This window comes from Syngnathus acus, chromosome 14 (genome assembly GCF_901709675.1).
Source record: "Syngnathus acus chromosome 14, fSynAcu1.2, whole genome shotgun sequence".
NCBI lineage: Eukaryota > Metazoa > Chordata > Actinopteri > Syngnathiformes > Syngnathidae > Syngnathus > Syngnathus acus.
The window spans coordinates 7,707,887-7,722,479 of NC_051099.1; the positions used below are offsets into that span (position 1 = coordinate 7,707,887).

Below are 14,593 nucleotides of genomic sequence, written 5' to 3' on the forward strand. Positions count from 1 at the left end.
AAAATCATTAAGGATAGTTTTATGCCTCATGTCAAATAAGGTATTTACATCAATTTCTATACTGTAGGAAAAACATCATTTCTAAGGATTTAATGTTGTGCTTGATTCCTTTCTGACTGACCAGATCATTTCGTCTTATTAAAACCATTAAGTGATATTACCTTGAAATTCCCCACTCTGGTTCAGTGCATTACCCACTTATGCATTTGTTTTTTTATTTTTATAACTGATGGTCACGATTTTTTTAAGCACTTCAGATATATTAGAGAAAATAGGAGACAAAAAACATGTTTAAAGAAGAGAACATTTATTCCAGAATTTTAAAATGTGTTTACCAAAATGAAATAAAACTCAAAAAGGTACATTTCTGTAACTTGGGCGTCACATCCAAGGTAGGGGGATCCCTTCTAATTCTTTGGGCCATCATTTCCCAAATCATCCAAGCTTTGTCCATCAAAACGTATTAAGTGCCAGCCTTCCTGCACAGTGAGATCCTGACCTCCTCTAGTAGCATAGAAGTCTCGTGATGGAGTATTCCATTCCAACACGTTCAATTGCAAGAGTGCACAATGGTTTTCTTTAGCCACCTTTCACAAATATGACTTGTTTTAGTTGGACCATCAAGGTGGAGCTTTAGTTAGTCTACGGCAATCTTACCTTAGCAACGGTGCTCATTAAACATTTTCCGATGCCAATTCCTGTCAAAGACATCAATAAACTCATGAGGAAGAAAATATGTTTGTTCCAAAATAGACTCTCAATAAAAAGGTGCTGTTATGTTAAGCTGTACAATGGCTTGTCTTAGTCATACGTACTGCCCTGCAACAGTAGCCTGCAAAAGTCACCACACCCTTTGAGCTTTTGACATTTATTTTCACATTACGAACACAAATGTATTTTATCTGTATTTTATGTGATCGATCAACACAAATAGGCGTGCGATTATAAAGCGGAAAGAAAATGGTTCAAAAGTCTGGTTGAATGAGAATAATTATCCCAGTGGATACATTCAACCTTGAAGCACAGAAATAGATTCCTCCTCCATTTCTGACAGTGTGGTTAATATTTATTCCAACTGTGAAACTTTGACTTACCTCGGAATTCAGGCATCACATACAAATCCTCCAAATGCATCGCCCGTCCCTTCCATGTGCTGTATGTGTAAAAATAAAGGCCGTATCCGACGATGGTGAATCCTGGCGGAAAATGAAGAGACTGCTCTCATTGTAACAGAAAGACCGCGCTTAAAATTGCAAGGCTGAAATCGACATGCAACAATGATAGAACAGAAAAAAATGACATTAGGAATGTTTAAATTCAATTCAACATGCACATCCCACACAGGAGGCCTACCAACTACCAACATATTTGATGTTTTATTTTTTATTTTTGTTTAAACCAGCTCCAAAATGCCAGAATATTTTTGAGTATTGGAACAAATAGCCCAGCAATAATGTTTTTCTCCACACACAAAAAATGCAACCCAGTGGACAGATTAAAATGCTTCATTGAAATATTAGCATCAGTGGGACACATCAACTAACGTACATTTTACCTTCTCTAGATTTGTTCTCTTCTGGTACCTCGGCGACAACGCATTCAAATAAGGGATTCTGGCAGAAACCATCATGCTCAAGTTCTAAATGAAACAAGAAAAAAAAAAGCATGGTTCACCTGAAACGTGCACATCTAGACATGTATCGATAGAGTAAAAATAGCAATGACAATTGTAAAACAGGATGCACACATATCTGCATTGTGCAAGAGGGCTGCCAGAGATGAGCTACTATAGTTGACAGGCCTGCTCTCCTATTTGGCAGCAAAGAACATGTATGTGGAAATAAAAGAGGCCAGGCAAGTACTAACTTATATGGTAACTGCATTTCTTCTCACCTATTTGTGTATTTTCTTTGGAACTCTACCCTCTGTTCCTCACAGAAAAACTCATCTACTTGCTGTTTTTAAAAAAACATGGCTTTGACAATTTATTGTGACATCAAGGAAGTATGTCGAAGAGACTTCTAATTAAAAAAAAATATGTCGAAGAGACTTCTAATTAAAAAAAGATATATTTTTGGGTGGGTTTCAATAATTCCAGATCTGTTATTTATGGCAGGGCTTGGTCCCTATTGGTAAACGATATTGATGTGCTCAAGTGTCACTTCCCAGGAAACAGATGGGAAACCACTTGGATAATCATTACATGATATCTGTTAATTGTTCACTATGATCGAAAGTGGGGCAAACCTGTTCATGCCACATGTTTTACAACCCGCATCAAAGCAAACCACTCGAAGGGGCAGAAAAAAAATATATGTTCAATTTGTGGTAGAGCTCTAAGAGGGTTAAGTCTAGGGAGCCTTTGCCTTGACTAAACATCTCAACCATAGCAATACTTGAAAATAACGTCATAATTTAATCAACTTGAGTTTACTGTTGTGAAATCATTACCTTCGCATGATATCTTGACTTGATCAGTCATCTTTTCATACAAAGCCAACTCCTGGAAAAAAAGAAAAAAAACAACGTTGCATTTATATGCACCTGCTTCGTTACTTTGTAGCCGATTCTTTGAAACTTTCACTGAGCTCTCAGCAAAAGTCAACATGCAACACTCACCAATATCATTCTTGATATGTCTTTACAGTCTTCTCTAGTCGCAGCACGGATGTTGAAGTTCATGTTTGAGGCTGTGATGCACGACTTTACACGTACGGCTTGGCCAGCTCAATTGAAATTAATTCGCTTCATTATGCTCCGATTTATAAAAACAGGAAGCAGCAGCACTGTATACGTGTATTTCGTCTCCCTTCAAAATAAAACGAAGTAGCTGCTTTTTTTTTGGTCGAGTGTTTCTGGTGACGTTAAGAAAATAATAGTTTACATTCGACGTAAATTTACCGTTTTTTTCCCGTGTTGTTTAAATATAATCCAACAGGAAGACGTTAATGTGCATTACCTGCAAGGTCTTTTTTGATATTTATAATCAAAACTTGGAATGAGTGTGCATGTTTCTTTCTTCAATAATAATATTCAGCAAAACATAGATAGGCACACACTACACACTAGTTTTTAGGGTGTTCATATTTGTTTAGTACATTAATATACATCTATAATGACAATTTTGAAATGCCAGAGGTGAGCCCACAAAAAATTGCCACCATGTTATCCTTCTGTGTGTGTAGTGGAGAATCTTCTGGAACTCAAGATTCAAGAGTTTTTTATTCGCCATGTTTGAGCGTGCCAACTCGTTTGTTTATTTTGTAGCATGACAACAATTGTATGTGCATGTAGCCAAAAACAAATACAAATATTTACACAACTTTGTCTTCTCCCGAAACACACTTTCTAATTTGTTGGGTTTCATTTGCCAGATGGTCCAAGCTTTGTCCATCAAAATGTACCAAGTGCCAGCCTTCCTTGACAGTGAGATCCTGAGCTCCTCTTGCAGTATAAAAATCGAGAGAGTGAGTGTTCCAATTCAACACGATCAAGTGCAACCGCGCACACTGCTTCTCTTTGGCCACCTGCACAAACATCACGAAGCTTAAAAGTGTTTCGTCTTTTCTGCAAAGCACAACACAGCCAACAAAGAAATAAGTTGCCTTTGTTGCCCTTGTAAATTGCCAATGTTTGGATTTGTCAACATTCTAGCATTCTTACCTTAGCAATATTGCTCAGTAAACTTTTTCCAATACCAAATCCTGATGAAGACATCAACAAACTCATGAGGCAGAAAATATTCCAGTCTGGAACTCAAAGCAACTCAAAAAAGGGACATTATAGTACAGAACAGCATAGTTTTGATCTAGAACAAGCATAAATTGAAAGTAAATTATGGGATAACATATATGAGATTAACACAAATTAGAACAGACATTTTTGATATACTGAAAATGCCAAAACACATTTTACCTCTGAATTCCGGCATCACATATAAATCCTCCAAATACATGGACCGCCCCTTCCATGTGCAGTAGATGTAAAAGTAAAGGGCATAACCAATAATTGTGAATCCTAAACCAAAATAAAGAGATCATTAAAGACAGCTCCAAGAAATAATCAACAGTGATATTGGGGTTGCACAAGTGTGCACACCCTCTTATGATTGATGTGTGGACGTGTTCAAGGCTCGAATTGACAGACATATTTTAGCAAGCGGTGAAAATGAAAGACAGTAAAAGAGACAGGTAGGCCACAGGTTTGCAAACATTTTACCTTCTTTAGATTTATTCTCATCTGCTACCTCTGCAACAAGACACTCAAACAAGGGATTCTGGCTGAAACCATCACGTTGCAGTTCTATGGTTTAAAAAAGAATCAAAACAATTCACCGATGTACCATGGACGAGGAAGATAATTGTAAAAATATAATTGAACATTTTGTAGAAAAAGATTTTGTGGAGAGTTTGCAGTGGCTTTGCAACACTATTGGAGGATTGTAATTTGTTCACTGAAATATATTACCATCGCATGACAGCTTCACTTGATCCGACATCTTGTCATGAACTGCCAAGTCCTGAAAGATAATTGAATTAACATTTTGGTTCCACAAGTTACAGTGCCAAGCACGATAGGGTTTAATTGATTTTGTATGCATGTATGTCAAAATGTGTGAATAACTTACCATTATCAATCTTGATATGTCTTTGCAGTCTCCTTTGGTAGCGACACGTATCTTAACGTCCATATTTGCCAGTTGCAACACGTATTTAATCAATAAGTAACTTCCGTCCGCTCAAAAGCTCAACGTATATCCGTACAACAGCTTTTCAAAACAATACATTATTTGTGTAGTTAAGCAGTAGCGCCCTCTGGTGCGTTTTGAATGTATTACACCCAAAAAGCCATTGCAGCAGACGTCTCGAGTGCAACGGTAAGCTGAAAAGTATTTCAAGTTTATTTTTCTTTGTACATATATATGTATATACACAAGGAGGAAATTACATTAAATTGCCCTTTCTTCCATTTTCCAAAAAGTCTAAATTGTTTAGACTTTGTGCATCAAAACGTAGCCTGTGCCAATCATCCCTGACAGTTATGTCCTCAGCTCCTTTAGCAGCATAGAAGGATCGGGAACTAATGTTTTGGCCGAGCACGTTCAACTCCAACTGCACACATTGTTTTTCTCTCGCCACCTGCAAAATTAAAACATTACTCCATTAGAACAATATTTTTTTTTTTTATATAGACAAATGAAAATGGGTACCTTAGCAAGTGTGCTCAGCAAATTATTTCCAATGCCAAGTCCTGGAAAAAAAAAAATGGAGAACTGAATTTTTTAATAATATTTAATACCTAAAAGCAGTGATTCCAAACGTCCCAGCTTCAGTATATATACTTTTTTGTGACATTGGTGGTGTGCCCTGAGAGTTTGGTAATTTTAATAATACAAAATCATTCAATGACTCATTGAAGGAAGAATGACAGCACTCAATATGTTTTACCTCTGAATTCTGGCATCACGTACAAATCCTCCAAATAAACTGTGCGTCCTTTCCATGTACTGTATGAGTAAAAGTAAACTGCAAGACCAACGGTTCTAAATCCTAAGGGGACATAAACAGAAACACCACAAAATAAGATAAGCTTCGACACATCCTCAGCTATTTGCTGAATATTTCAACTAATTGCTGTTCTTGTGCTTGGGACAAATAAACAAATGTGTTACTTTGCCTTCAGTATGTGGCTTCTGCATACCAAAGAACTATGTTGAAGTGGGATGAGGGCATTCAGTTTGACATACGTAGGGCTTGGTGTGATCCCCTGTGAATAGCGAAGGAAACATTTTACCTTCTTTAGATTTATTTTCCTCTGGTACTTCTGCCACAAGGGATTCAAACCAGGGATTCTGACTGAAAGCATCCCGCTCCAGTTCTACAGGGAAAAGTAGTGCTGCAGTTATAGCATTAATCATACACAAAATAAATCACTGAACACTTCACTAGGCACAGCCACACAATCAATTAAGATGAAATAAAAGAGCTTTATAAACTAAAGTCATTCTTTAAAGAGGACAAAAACTTAAATACAAAGGACAGACCTTACTCGAAAACAATTAGGTGTTAATTTGGTTATTGTGCATATCAGCAAATCTGCAAGCCTGTTATTGCGGCTTGTCGTACTGTAATACCGAGGCAGGTCAAAACAGATCTTACCTTTGGTTACTGATTAAGCAGTTTATTAGCAGAATATGCACTTCTGAATAAAGTCAAAGTCAAAGTCTGCTTTATTGTCAATATCTTCACATGCCAAGACACACAAAGAAATCGAAATTACGTTCCCACTATCCCACGGTGACAAGACATAGTACACAATATACACACAAGTAAACAACACAAAAAAATAAAAACACATTGACACTACTTCTAATTTTATTGCAACATGTTCTTGAGAATAAATATTCATTTATGTGAAGACACAAAGAGTTAAATTCAACGAGGCGGCACTAGATTTCGATAAATCTCTGTTTACATTTTCAAATGATCACTTCTTAGAGAATATTCCATTAGTGGGGAACTATTTTTAGAACAGTGGCATAACTGGGGTTTAATGTTGACTTCAATAAGAAGCATGTTTTCTGTACTCCTTGAGACATTTGCAAAATCTGGTGCTGCAAGATTCACACCTTGCATTCTTTGTAGCCATTTGAGCGAACGATTCCTTCATGCTGATTTGAATAATTGTTTATATGAAGTACTCATTTGAGAGAATGCTCCCATGAGTCACATTTAAGCTTTCTAAGTTGTCAAGCAAGGTGGATTAGAAAAGAGCATACCTTCGTAAGTCACCATCATATGGTTGAGCATGTTTTCATGAATTGCCAAATCCTGGAATAAGGAGCGCATAAAAGTTTCACCACACATTTTTTGTCTATGAAGCCATCAGACTCACCCTGAGCAGTCGCCATATGTCTTTACAGTCTGCTTTTGTTGCAGGTCGAATAGCAAAGTTCATTTTTGCAGCAGTCAACTTGTTCTTCTGGATCAACTGCACCTACGCGAATTATGCAGCATAAATCGCACAGGCGGTTACTGCCTACAACAGATGTGTGTAACCTTCAAATTAAGAGCTTCAGTGAATCTGCTCTTTCAAAGATGCTCAAAGATGTTTCTTTTTTTTTTAACTGAAGACATCAACAAACTCATGAGGCAGAAATATTCCAGTCTGGAACTCAAAGCAACTCAAAAAAGGGACATTATATTACAGAACAGCATAGTTTTGATCTAGAACAAGCATAAATTGAAAGTAAATTTTGGGATAACATATATGAGATTAACACAAATTAGAACAGACATTTTTGATATACTGAAAATGCCAAAACACATTTTACCTCTGAATTCCGGCATCACATATAAATCCTCCAAATACATGGACCGCCCCTTCCATGTGCAGTAGATGTAAAAGTAAAGGGCATAACCAATAATTGTGAATCCTAAACCAAAATAAAGAGATCCTTAAAGACAGCTCCAAGAAATAATCAACAGTGATATTGTGGTTGTACAAGTGTGCACACCCTCTTATGACTGGTGTGTGGACGTGTCCAAGGCTCGAATTGACAGACATATTTTAGCAAGCGGTGAAAATGAAAGCCGAACAGACAGTAAAAGAGACAGGTAGGCCACAGGTTTGCAAACATTTTACCTTCTTTAGATTTATTCTCATCTGCTACCTCTGCAACAAGACACTCAAACAAGGGATTCTGGCTGAAACCATCACGTTGCAGTTCTATGGTTTAAAAAAGAATCAAAACAATTCACCGATGTACCATGGACGAGGAAGATAATTGTAAAAATATAATTGAACATTTTGTAGAAAAAGATTTTGTGGAGAGTTTGCAGTGGCTTTGCAACACTCTTGGAGGATTGTAATTTGTTCACTGAAATATATTACCATCGCATGACAGCTTCACTCGATCCGACATCTTGTCATGAACTGCCAAGTCCTGAAAGATAATTGAATTAACATTTTGGTTCCACAAGTTACAGTGCCAAGCACGATAGGGTTTAATTGATTTTGTATGCATGTATGTCAAAATGTGTGAATAACTTACCATCATCAATCTTGATATGTCTTTGCAGTCTCCTTTGGTAGCGACACGTATCTTAACGTCCATATTTGCCAGTTGCAACACGTATTTAATCAATAAGTAACTTCCGTCCGCTCAAAAGCTCAACGTATATCCGTACAACAGCTTTTCAAAACAATACATTATTTGTGTAGTTAAGCAGTTGCGCCCTCTGGTGCGTTTCGAATGTATTACACCCAAAAAGCCATTGCAGCAGACGTCTCGAGTGCAACGGTAAGCTGAAAAGTATTTCAAGTTTATTTTTCTTTGTACATATATCTGTACATACACAAGGAGGAAATTACATTAAATTGCCCTTTCTTCCATTTTCCAAAAAGTCTAAATTGCTTAGACTTTGTGCATCAAAACGTAGCGTGTGCCAATCATCCCTGACAGTTATGTCCTCAGCTCCTTTAGCAGCATAGAAGGATCGGGAACTAATGTTTTGGCCGAGCACGTTCAACTCCAACTGCACACATTGTTTTTCTCTCGCCACCTGCAAAATTAAAACATTATTCCATTAGAACAATATATATATATTTTTATATAGAGAAATGAAAATTTGTACCTTAGCAAGTGTGCTCAGCAAATTATTTCCAATGCCAAGTCCTGGAAAAAAAAATGGAGAACTGAATTTTTTAATAATATTTAATACCTAAAAGCAGTGATTCCAAACGTCCCAGCTTCAGTATATATACTTTTTGTGACATTGGTGGTGTGCCCTGAGAGTTTGGTAATTTTAATAATACAAAATCATTCAATGACTCATTGAAGGAAGAATGACAGCACTCAATATGTTTTACCTCTGAATTCTGGCATCACGTACAAATCCTCCAAATAAACTGTGCGTCCTTTCCATGTACTGTATGAGTAAAAGTAAACTGCAAGACCAACGGTTCTAAATCCTAAGGGGACATAAACAGAAACATCAGAAAATAAGATAAGCTTCGACACGTCCTCAGCTATTTGCTGAATATTTCAACTAATTGCTGTTCTTGTGCTTGGGACAAATAAACAAATGTGTTACTTTGCCTTCAGTATGTGACTTCTGCATACCAAAGAACTATGTTGAAGTGGGATGAGGGCATTCAGTTTGACATACGTAGGGCTTGGTGTGATCCCCTGTGAATAGCGAAGGAAACATTTTACCTTCTTTAGATTTATTTTCCTCTGGTACTTCTGCCACAAGGGATTCAAACCAGGGATTCTGACTGAAAGCATCCCGCTCCAGTTCTACAGGGAAAAGTAGTGCTGCAGTTATAGCATTAATCATACACAAAATAAATCACTGAACACTTCACTAGGCACAGCCACACAATCAGTTAAGATGAAATAAAAGAGCTTTATAAACTAAAGTCATTCTTTAAAGAGGACAAAAACTTAAATACAAAGGACAGACCTTACTCGAAAACAATTAGGTGTTAATTTGGTTATTGTGCATATCAGCAAATCTGCAAGCCTGTCTTGCGGCTTGCCGTACTGTAATACCGAGGCAGGTCAAAACAGATCTTATCTTTGGTTACTGATTAAGCAGTTTATTAGTAGAATATGCACTTCTGAATAACACACACTACTTTTAATTTTATTGCGACATGTTCTTGAGAATAAATGATATTCATTTATGTGAAGACACAAAGAGTTAAATTCAACGAGGCGGCACTTGATTTCGATAAATCTCTGCCTATTTACATTTTCAAATGATCACTTCTTAGAGAATATTCCATTAGTGGGGAACTATTTTTAGAACAGTGGCATAACTGGGGTTTAATGTTCACTTCAATAAGAAGCATGTTTTCTGTACTCCTTGAGACATTTGCAAAGTCTGGTGCTGCAAGATTCACACCTTGCATTCTTTGTAGCCATTTGAGCGAACGATTCCTTCTTGCTGATTTGAATAATTGTTTCTATGAAGTACTCATTTGAGAGAATGCTCCCATGAGTCACATTTATGCTTTCTAAATTGTCAAGCAAGGTGGATTAGAAAAGAGCATACCTTCGTAAGTCACCATCATATGGTTGAGCATGTTTTCATGAATTGCCAAATCCTGGAATAAGGAGCGCATAAAAGTTTCACCACACATTTTTTGTCTATGAAGCCATCAGACTCACCCTGAGCAGTCGCCATATGTCTTTACAGTCTGCTTTTGTTGCAGGTCGAATAGCAAAGTTCATTTTTGCAGCAGCCAACTTGTTCTTCTGGATCAACTACACCTACGCGAATTATGCAGTATAAATCACACAAGCGGTTACTGCCTACAACAGATGTGTGTAACCTTCAAATTAAGAGCTTCAGTGAATCTGCTCTTTCAAAGATGCTCAAAGATGTTTCTTTTTTTTAACTCATCTGACCTTTACAATCACAAAGACATTTTTGGACAAAAATTCACTGCTCTGCAGAAATACAAATACAAAGTGAAATTTATTTTTGGGTAAAAAAAAAAGAGAGAGAGAGCATGAAATCAATTTGAATAGTTGAGGAAACACTGTGACAGATTGCCACTTGTTGGGCATTAACATATTTACAATTTACGAGCAAACAACTGCTTCTGCACCATTCTGGAGTTTTCAGTATATAGTCCTTGAATGCGGGTCAAATCTCTTGTGAAAAATGTCAGTGTGGCGACTGCGTGCTGGCACCGGGAGACTCTGATCGGTCCGACTTCCCCGTCGGTTCTAGTGTGGTTGAGATGGGTGTTGGGATCACAGAGCTCTTACTGTCCATGGAAGAGGTGGACGAGGGAAGCGATACCACAATGTACTTCTGCATGGGTCGTGAACCAGCCAACGCAGGTCCACTTCCCGGTTCTAGTTTTACCAAGGGCTGCAAGGTTGAAGTAGCGCTGGCTACGGTGCTTGTAACCGTCGAAGCTGACTGGGAGGAGTTGATGGTGATTACCTGCTGGGGGGGAATCACAGATACGAATGAATGCGTGTATGCGGTATCAGCTGAGTCGCTGCCTCTGCTGGTGATTTCTGCGGAACTGAAACGTACCTGCTGAGTTGAGGCGGACCCTGCGCTAGTTCCCATGACAATATACTTAGTGGCAGGTGGTGATGGCTGGGATGGGGTCCCTGGTCTTGGCGACATCAGGGCGAGGGAGCTTGGAACCTTAATGATGCTCGGAGTGCGAGACACCGTCGATCCACTGAGTCCACTTTGTGAGACTGAGAGGGTCGTACGAGGCTGGGAGACAAAATCAGTCGCTGCTTTATGTATCGACTCATCGAATTTCCAATCATATTGTGTGGAAATGTGTGTTGGAAGGACAATGAAAGTTGAATCATTATGTGCCGCACAAGCATGGAACAAACACTCAAAACGTGGTATTGTCATCAAGCGTGAGCGTACCTGTGTAATTGTTAACGTGGTTCTGTTGACTTGCTGGGCTTGCATTGCCGCTTGGGTCCGAGCCTTCATTACATGGGAGCACAGCATGGGTGCGAGGTAACCATAGTCAATCCGATATTGTTCCACGCTGTCAGGTGGAGGTCGAATCTTGGCAATGACACTGGCACAGTGTTTCTTGGGATGCAGACAACATTTTCAATTAGATACAAACATGGGCAGTCATGAAAAGATTATCATTAAGATTATCATTCTTAATAAATTACCAGCAGGAGACTTTGAACATGGTCGGCTCCAATCTTATCAATGTTTGAGATCACTGGTCCTTCCATCACTGCTTTGATGCGAGCGCCCTCTACAGTAAGCCGAGGAAGGATTAACGTCTTTATCACCTGCGGGGACAAAGATCGAAGGGCTGTGCTGATGTAACAACGTTGAGGGAACCAAACCAGGTACCCAGCCGGAAACTTACATCAGGACCCAGTTCGGCGAGTCCGGCGATGCAGCCGTACCGCGTCGTCCACTGGGTTTTGTCATCCAACCAACTCTAATAAGACAAATCGAGTCAAACAAAAGTGTTAGAGAAATAAATTTCTTTGCAATTATGATTAAAAGGCACTTTTCAAGGAAGCGGAAGTGGGGGGGGGGGGGGGGTCACCTTAGTAAAGGTCTTGGTGATGCGAGACTGGATGTTGTTGGTAGTGGTGCTGAAGGTTTTGCAACTCTGCGCCATAAGGCGAGCAGCAAAGTCCCGTAAAGCCCAATGGTTGTCAACGTCTGGTCTCAAGCACAACTGCTTGCTCACGATACACGTCACCACGGCCGGGATGAGCTCGTGCAGCTACAGACCAGAAGAAAATGGACACGAAATGATATCAACTACTAACATTAGATATCCCAAATAATGATAAAACTTGGTTTCTTTTACTGACATATTTCTCCAGGTATAAAGTGGGGTTGTCCATCAGTGCTTTCACCATCCGCATGAGGTAAATCAGCAGAGCCAGGTTGTTTTGCACCACGTTAACACGAACCTATCAAAAAGCGAGCATTTATGAGCGAACAGTCTTGGAAATTCATGTGACAAGTTGTTTTTTTTTCTATAGAGATGCTCACCCCTTCTGAAATAAAGGTGCTGAATCTTGGTAGCATCTGATACAGCCCTGGATCAGTGGCGATGCTTTGCAAGGCTTCCTGAATGGCAACAAGAGAGCAAATAAATCAGGACAAGGGAAAGAAAATCACATCAAACTAAATTATTTTTCTGCATAAAATGTGCCGAATGGGTGTTCATCATGCATTCTATAAAAAATGTCTTTTGGTCAAGATGAATGAATATACACACAGCTCTCTTGGCTTCACAGGATCCGACACATGCTTCAGTGATCTCCTTGTAGTAGAGCTGCTGTTCCACAGAAAGCTCATGCGTGCTGCGAGGTTTCAACCGTATGGGACCCTTCTCTTTTCCTGAAATACACAGAGTCAGGATCAATTAGAAAATGTTTGGTTGCAAGGACTAAACAGCTATTTATGAGAGAAGAATTAAATGAATGTTACATTTGAATATAAAAACTAGATAATGACCTTTACCATCAGCAGCCGTTGCTCCCTGATTTTTGCCTTGAATGTTACCATCCTCCTCCTGACCAGGTTTGACAACTTTGAGGGGTTCTGTGGATTCAGCCTTTTGTTGTTCTTTTGGTGCTACAAAGAAGAGCATTCAGATCAAGTCATTATCTTTTCTCATCTTTTTTTTTTTTTAAAATTGCGTTAAGTTTTAAGACAGTCTAACCTGGTGGTGGATTTTCTGGAATAGAAGGTTGAATCCCCTCAATACTTAACCAGTGGGCTGGAAAGAAGCATAGCAACATGAGAAGACTGAGAAGCCATGCAAGTTGGAAAAAAAGACATTCAGCTAAAATAGTACATGTACCTTTAAGAGACACATCCAGCGGAACTCTGGGGAGGGGTGTGTTAATAATATCACTAAGGTCCACTTCCTTCTCCTCATAGAAATGAAGCTCTCTTCCACCACCACTTGCGAAACGAAAAGGGATAAACTCTTGCGACTGGAATCCATACAGGGGCTATTTGTAAAAAAACCAAAAACAAAACATACTATAGGTCCAGACAAATGAATGCAATTGTTTTATTTAATGTTTATTTAAGTATATTCTTCCTTACCTCCACATTTTTGAGTTTGAGGGCATTATCAATGTCACTGGTGGTTAGTTTACGTCTCTTTCCGTGATGCATAAATTTAAGAGCATCCTTTAGAGAGCGAGAGGGGGTAACAGAGATGAAATGAGCAGATATAATGCAGCAAAAAGCTATATAATAGTGATAGAAACTTTCATTTTTTCCCCACAGAGCTCTGTGGTGTACCTGTGTAATTTCTTTAATTCTGTAGCTGACTTCTTCACTTAGGGCTGTACAGCTGTCCTCCTGTAATTGTCCCACTCCCATGGACTCCGCCATCGCCTTCATGGACTCTGTTGGCAGGACTACAGAGCACTGCTTCTGACGCCTTTCCTCCGCCATCACTAACATAACACACAAGTTAATCAATACAATGCAACGATTCATGATTCAGGAAGCATGCAAAATGAAAAGTTAACAAAAATAGTGAGAGGAGGTCGAACTCCAACGTCTAATTATGAGTTAAGGAATTTGATCATAAGTGAGTGAGTGAGGTAAGAGAGCAAAATATGATCCGTGATGTCAGGGCAAAAGAAGGCGGGTAAATCGCTCTAACGAAAAAAAAAAACTTTCAATGAACTTCACGCACATCAACTCTGTAATTCAAATAGCACAACTAAAAATAATAAATAAAAATAAGATATCTCGTTTGTATATAGCGTTCATTGTGAAGCTGTAGTAGGGTTGAGTATGCAGTTGTGTGTTAGCCTTGAAGCTAACTGACTTAGCTTTGGTGGACGTTTTTCACTTTACCTGCAGAAAACGTTCTCCTTTCGGTGGGTAGGGGATAACTAACACTAATATGAACACTCAGCGTTGAAATATGCAACGAGACATGTTTCGCAAAGCTAAGCGATCGCTGATGTACTCCATTCTCAATACAAATAACTAAGCAAATCGCAGACAGCAACAGGAACCTCCATTCATGATGGAACGCTTGTGTTCCGTCGCCATTTTGAGTCAGCTTCCGGTTGTGTTAT

General features: G+C 38.8%; 4 protein-coding genes across 11 annotated transcripts; all 4 read right to left on the bottom strand.

Annotated features, from left to right (window-relative positions):
• Positions 1-286: 286 nt before the first annotated feature.
• LOC119133794 (thialysine N-epsilon-acetyltransferase-like) lies at positions 287-2,812 on the bottom strand. The gene is made up of 6 exons (XM_037269946.1): positions 2,620-2,812; positions 2,452-2,503; positions 1,556-1,639; positions 1,095-1,196; positions 658-698; positions 287-587 (listed from the first exon to the last, which is right to left on the bottom strand). The coding sequence occupies exons 1-6, from the start codon at positions 2,680-2,682 to the stop codon at positions 408-410; spliced, it is 522 nt and encodes a 173-aa protein (XP_037125841.1). The 5' UTR covers positions 2,683-2,812; the 3' UTR covers positions 287-407.
• A 164-nt stretch (positions 2,813-2,976) lies between these two features.
• Positions 2,977-7,960, bottom strand: LOC119133793 (thialysine N-epsilon-acetyltransferase-like). 4 transcript variants are annotated; one of them, XM_037269944.1, is made up of 8 exons: positions 6,895-7,108; positions 6,779-6,830; positions 5,794-5,877; positions 5,448-5,549; positions 5,210-5,250; positions 4,628-5,138; positions 4,219-4,302; positions 3,968-4,017 (listed from the first exon to the last, which is right to left on the bottom strand). In XM_037269944.1, exons 1-6 carry the CDS (start codon positions 6,955-6,957, stop codon positions 4,944-4,946), a joined length of 537 nt encoding a protein of 178 aa, XP_037125839.1. In that variant the 5' UTR covers positions 6,958-7,108; the 3' UTR covers positions 3,968-4,017; positions 4,219-4,302; positions 4,628-4,943. The 4 variants fall into 4 exon arrangements, 3 of the variants coding, with proteins under 3 accessions (XP_037125838.1, XP_037125840.1, XP_037125839.1); XM_037269943.1 differs by lacking the exons at positions 5,210-5,250; positions 5,448-5,549; positions 5,794-5,877; positions 6,779-6,830; positions 6,895-7,108 and adding exons at positions 2,977-3,202; positions 3,248-3,527; positions 3,664-3,704; positions 4,468-4,519 and having other exon boundaries at positions 3,916-4,017; positions 4,628-4,787; XM_037269945.1 differs by lacking the exons at positions 3,968-4,017; positions 4,219-4,302; positions 4,628-5,138; ... (3 more) ...; positions 6,779-6,830; positions 6,895-7,108 and adding exons at positions 2,977-3,202; positions 3,248-3,527; positions 3,664-3,704; ... (1 more) ...; positions 7,645-7,728; positions 7,894-7,954.
• Positions 7,961-8,313: 353 nt separating this feature from the next.
• Positions 8,314-10,306, bottom strand: LOC119133675 (thialysine N-epsilon-acetyltransferase-like). Of its 3 annotated transcripts, XM_037269737.1 has the most exons (7): positions 10,178-10,306; positions 10,062-10,113; positions 9,218-9,301; positions 8,872-8,973; positions 8,767-8,790; positions 8,637-8,677; positions 8,314-8,564 (listed from the first exon to the last, which is right to left on the bottom strand). In XM_037269737.1, exons 1-7 carry the CDS (start codon positions 10,238-10,240, stop codon positions 8,370-8,372), a joined length of 561 nt encoding a protein of 186 aa, XP_037125632.1. In that variant the 5' UTR covers positions 10,241-10,306; the 3' UTR covers positions 8,314-8,369. The 3 variants fall into 3 exon arrangements, with proteins under 3 accessions (XP_037125632.1, XP_037125633.1, XP_037125634.1); XM_037269738.1 differs by lacking the exon at positions 8,767-8,790; XM_037269739.1 differs by lacking the exon at positions 10,062-10,113 and having other exon boundaries at positions 10,178-10,262.
• Positions 10,307-10,468: 162 nt separating this feature from the next.
• Positions 10,469-14,570, bottom strand: taf6 (TAF6 RNA polymerase II, TATA box binding protein (TBP)-associated factor). 3 transcript variants are annotated; one of them, XM_037269736.1, is made up of 15 exons: positions 14,367-14,570; positions 13,800-13,957; positions 13,599-13,685; positions 13,348-13,501; positions 13,207-13,263; positions 13,005-13,118; positions 12,760-12,881; positions 12,531-12,608; positions 12,347-12,448; positions 12,073-12,255; positions 11,887-11,961; positions 11,681-11,806; positions 11,418-11,591; positions 11,061-11,252; positions 10,469-10,967 (listed from the first exon to the last, which is right to left on the bottom strand). In XM_037269736.1, the coding sequence occupies exons 2-15, from the start codon at positions 13,953-13,955 to the stop codon at positions 10,680-10,682; spliced, it is 1,908 nt and encodes a 635-aa protein (XP_037125631.1). In that variant the 5' UTR covers positions 13,956-13,957; positions 14,367-14,570; the 3' UTR covers positions 10,469-10,679. The 3 variants fall into 3 exon arrangements, with proteins under 3 accessions (XP_037125631.1, XP_037125629.1, XP_037125630.1); XM_037269734.1 differs by having other exon boundaries at positions 12,999-13,118; XM_037269735.1 differs by having other exon boundaries at positions 10,680-10,964; positions 12,999-13,118.
• Between the last annotated feature and the right edge of the window lie 23 nt (positions 14,571-14,593).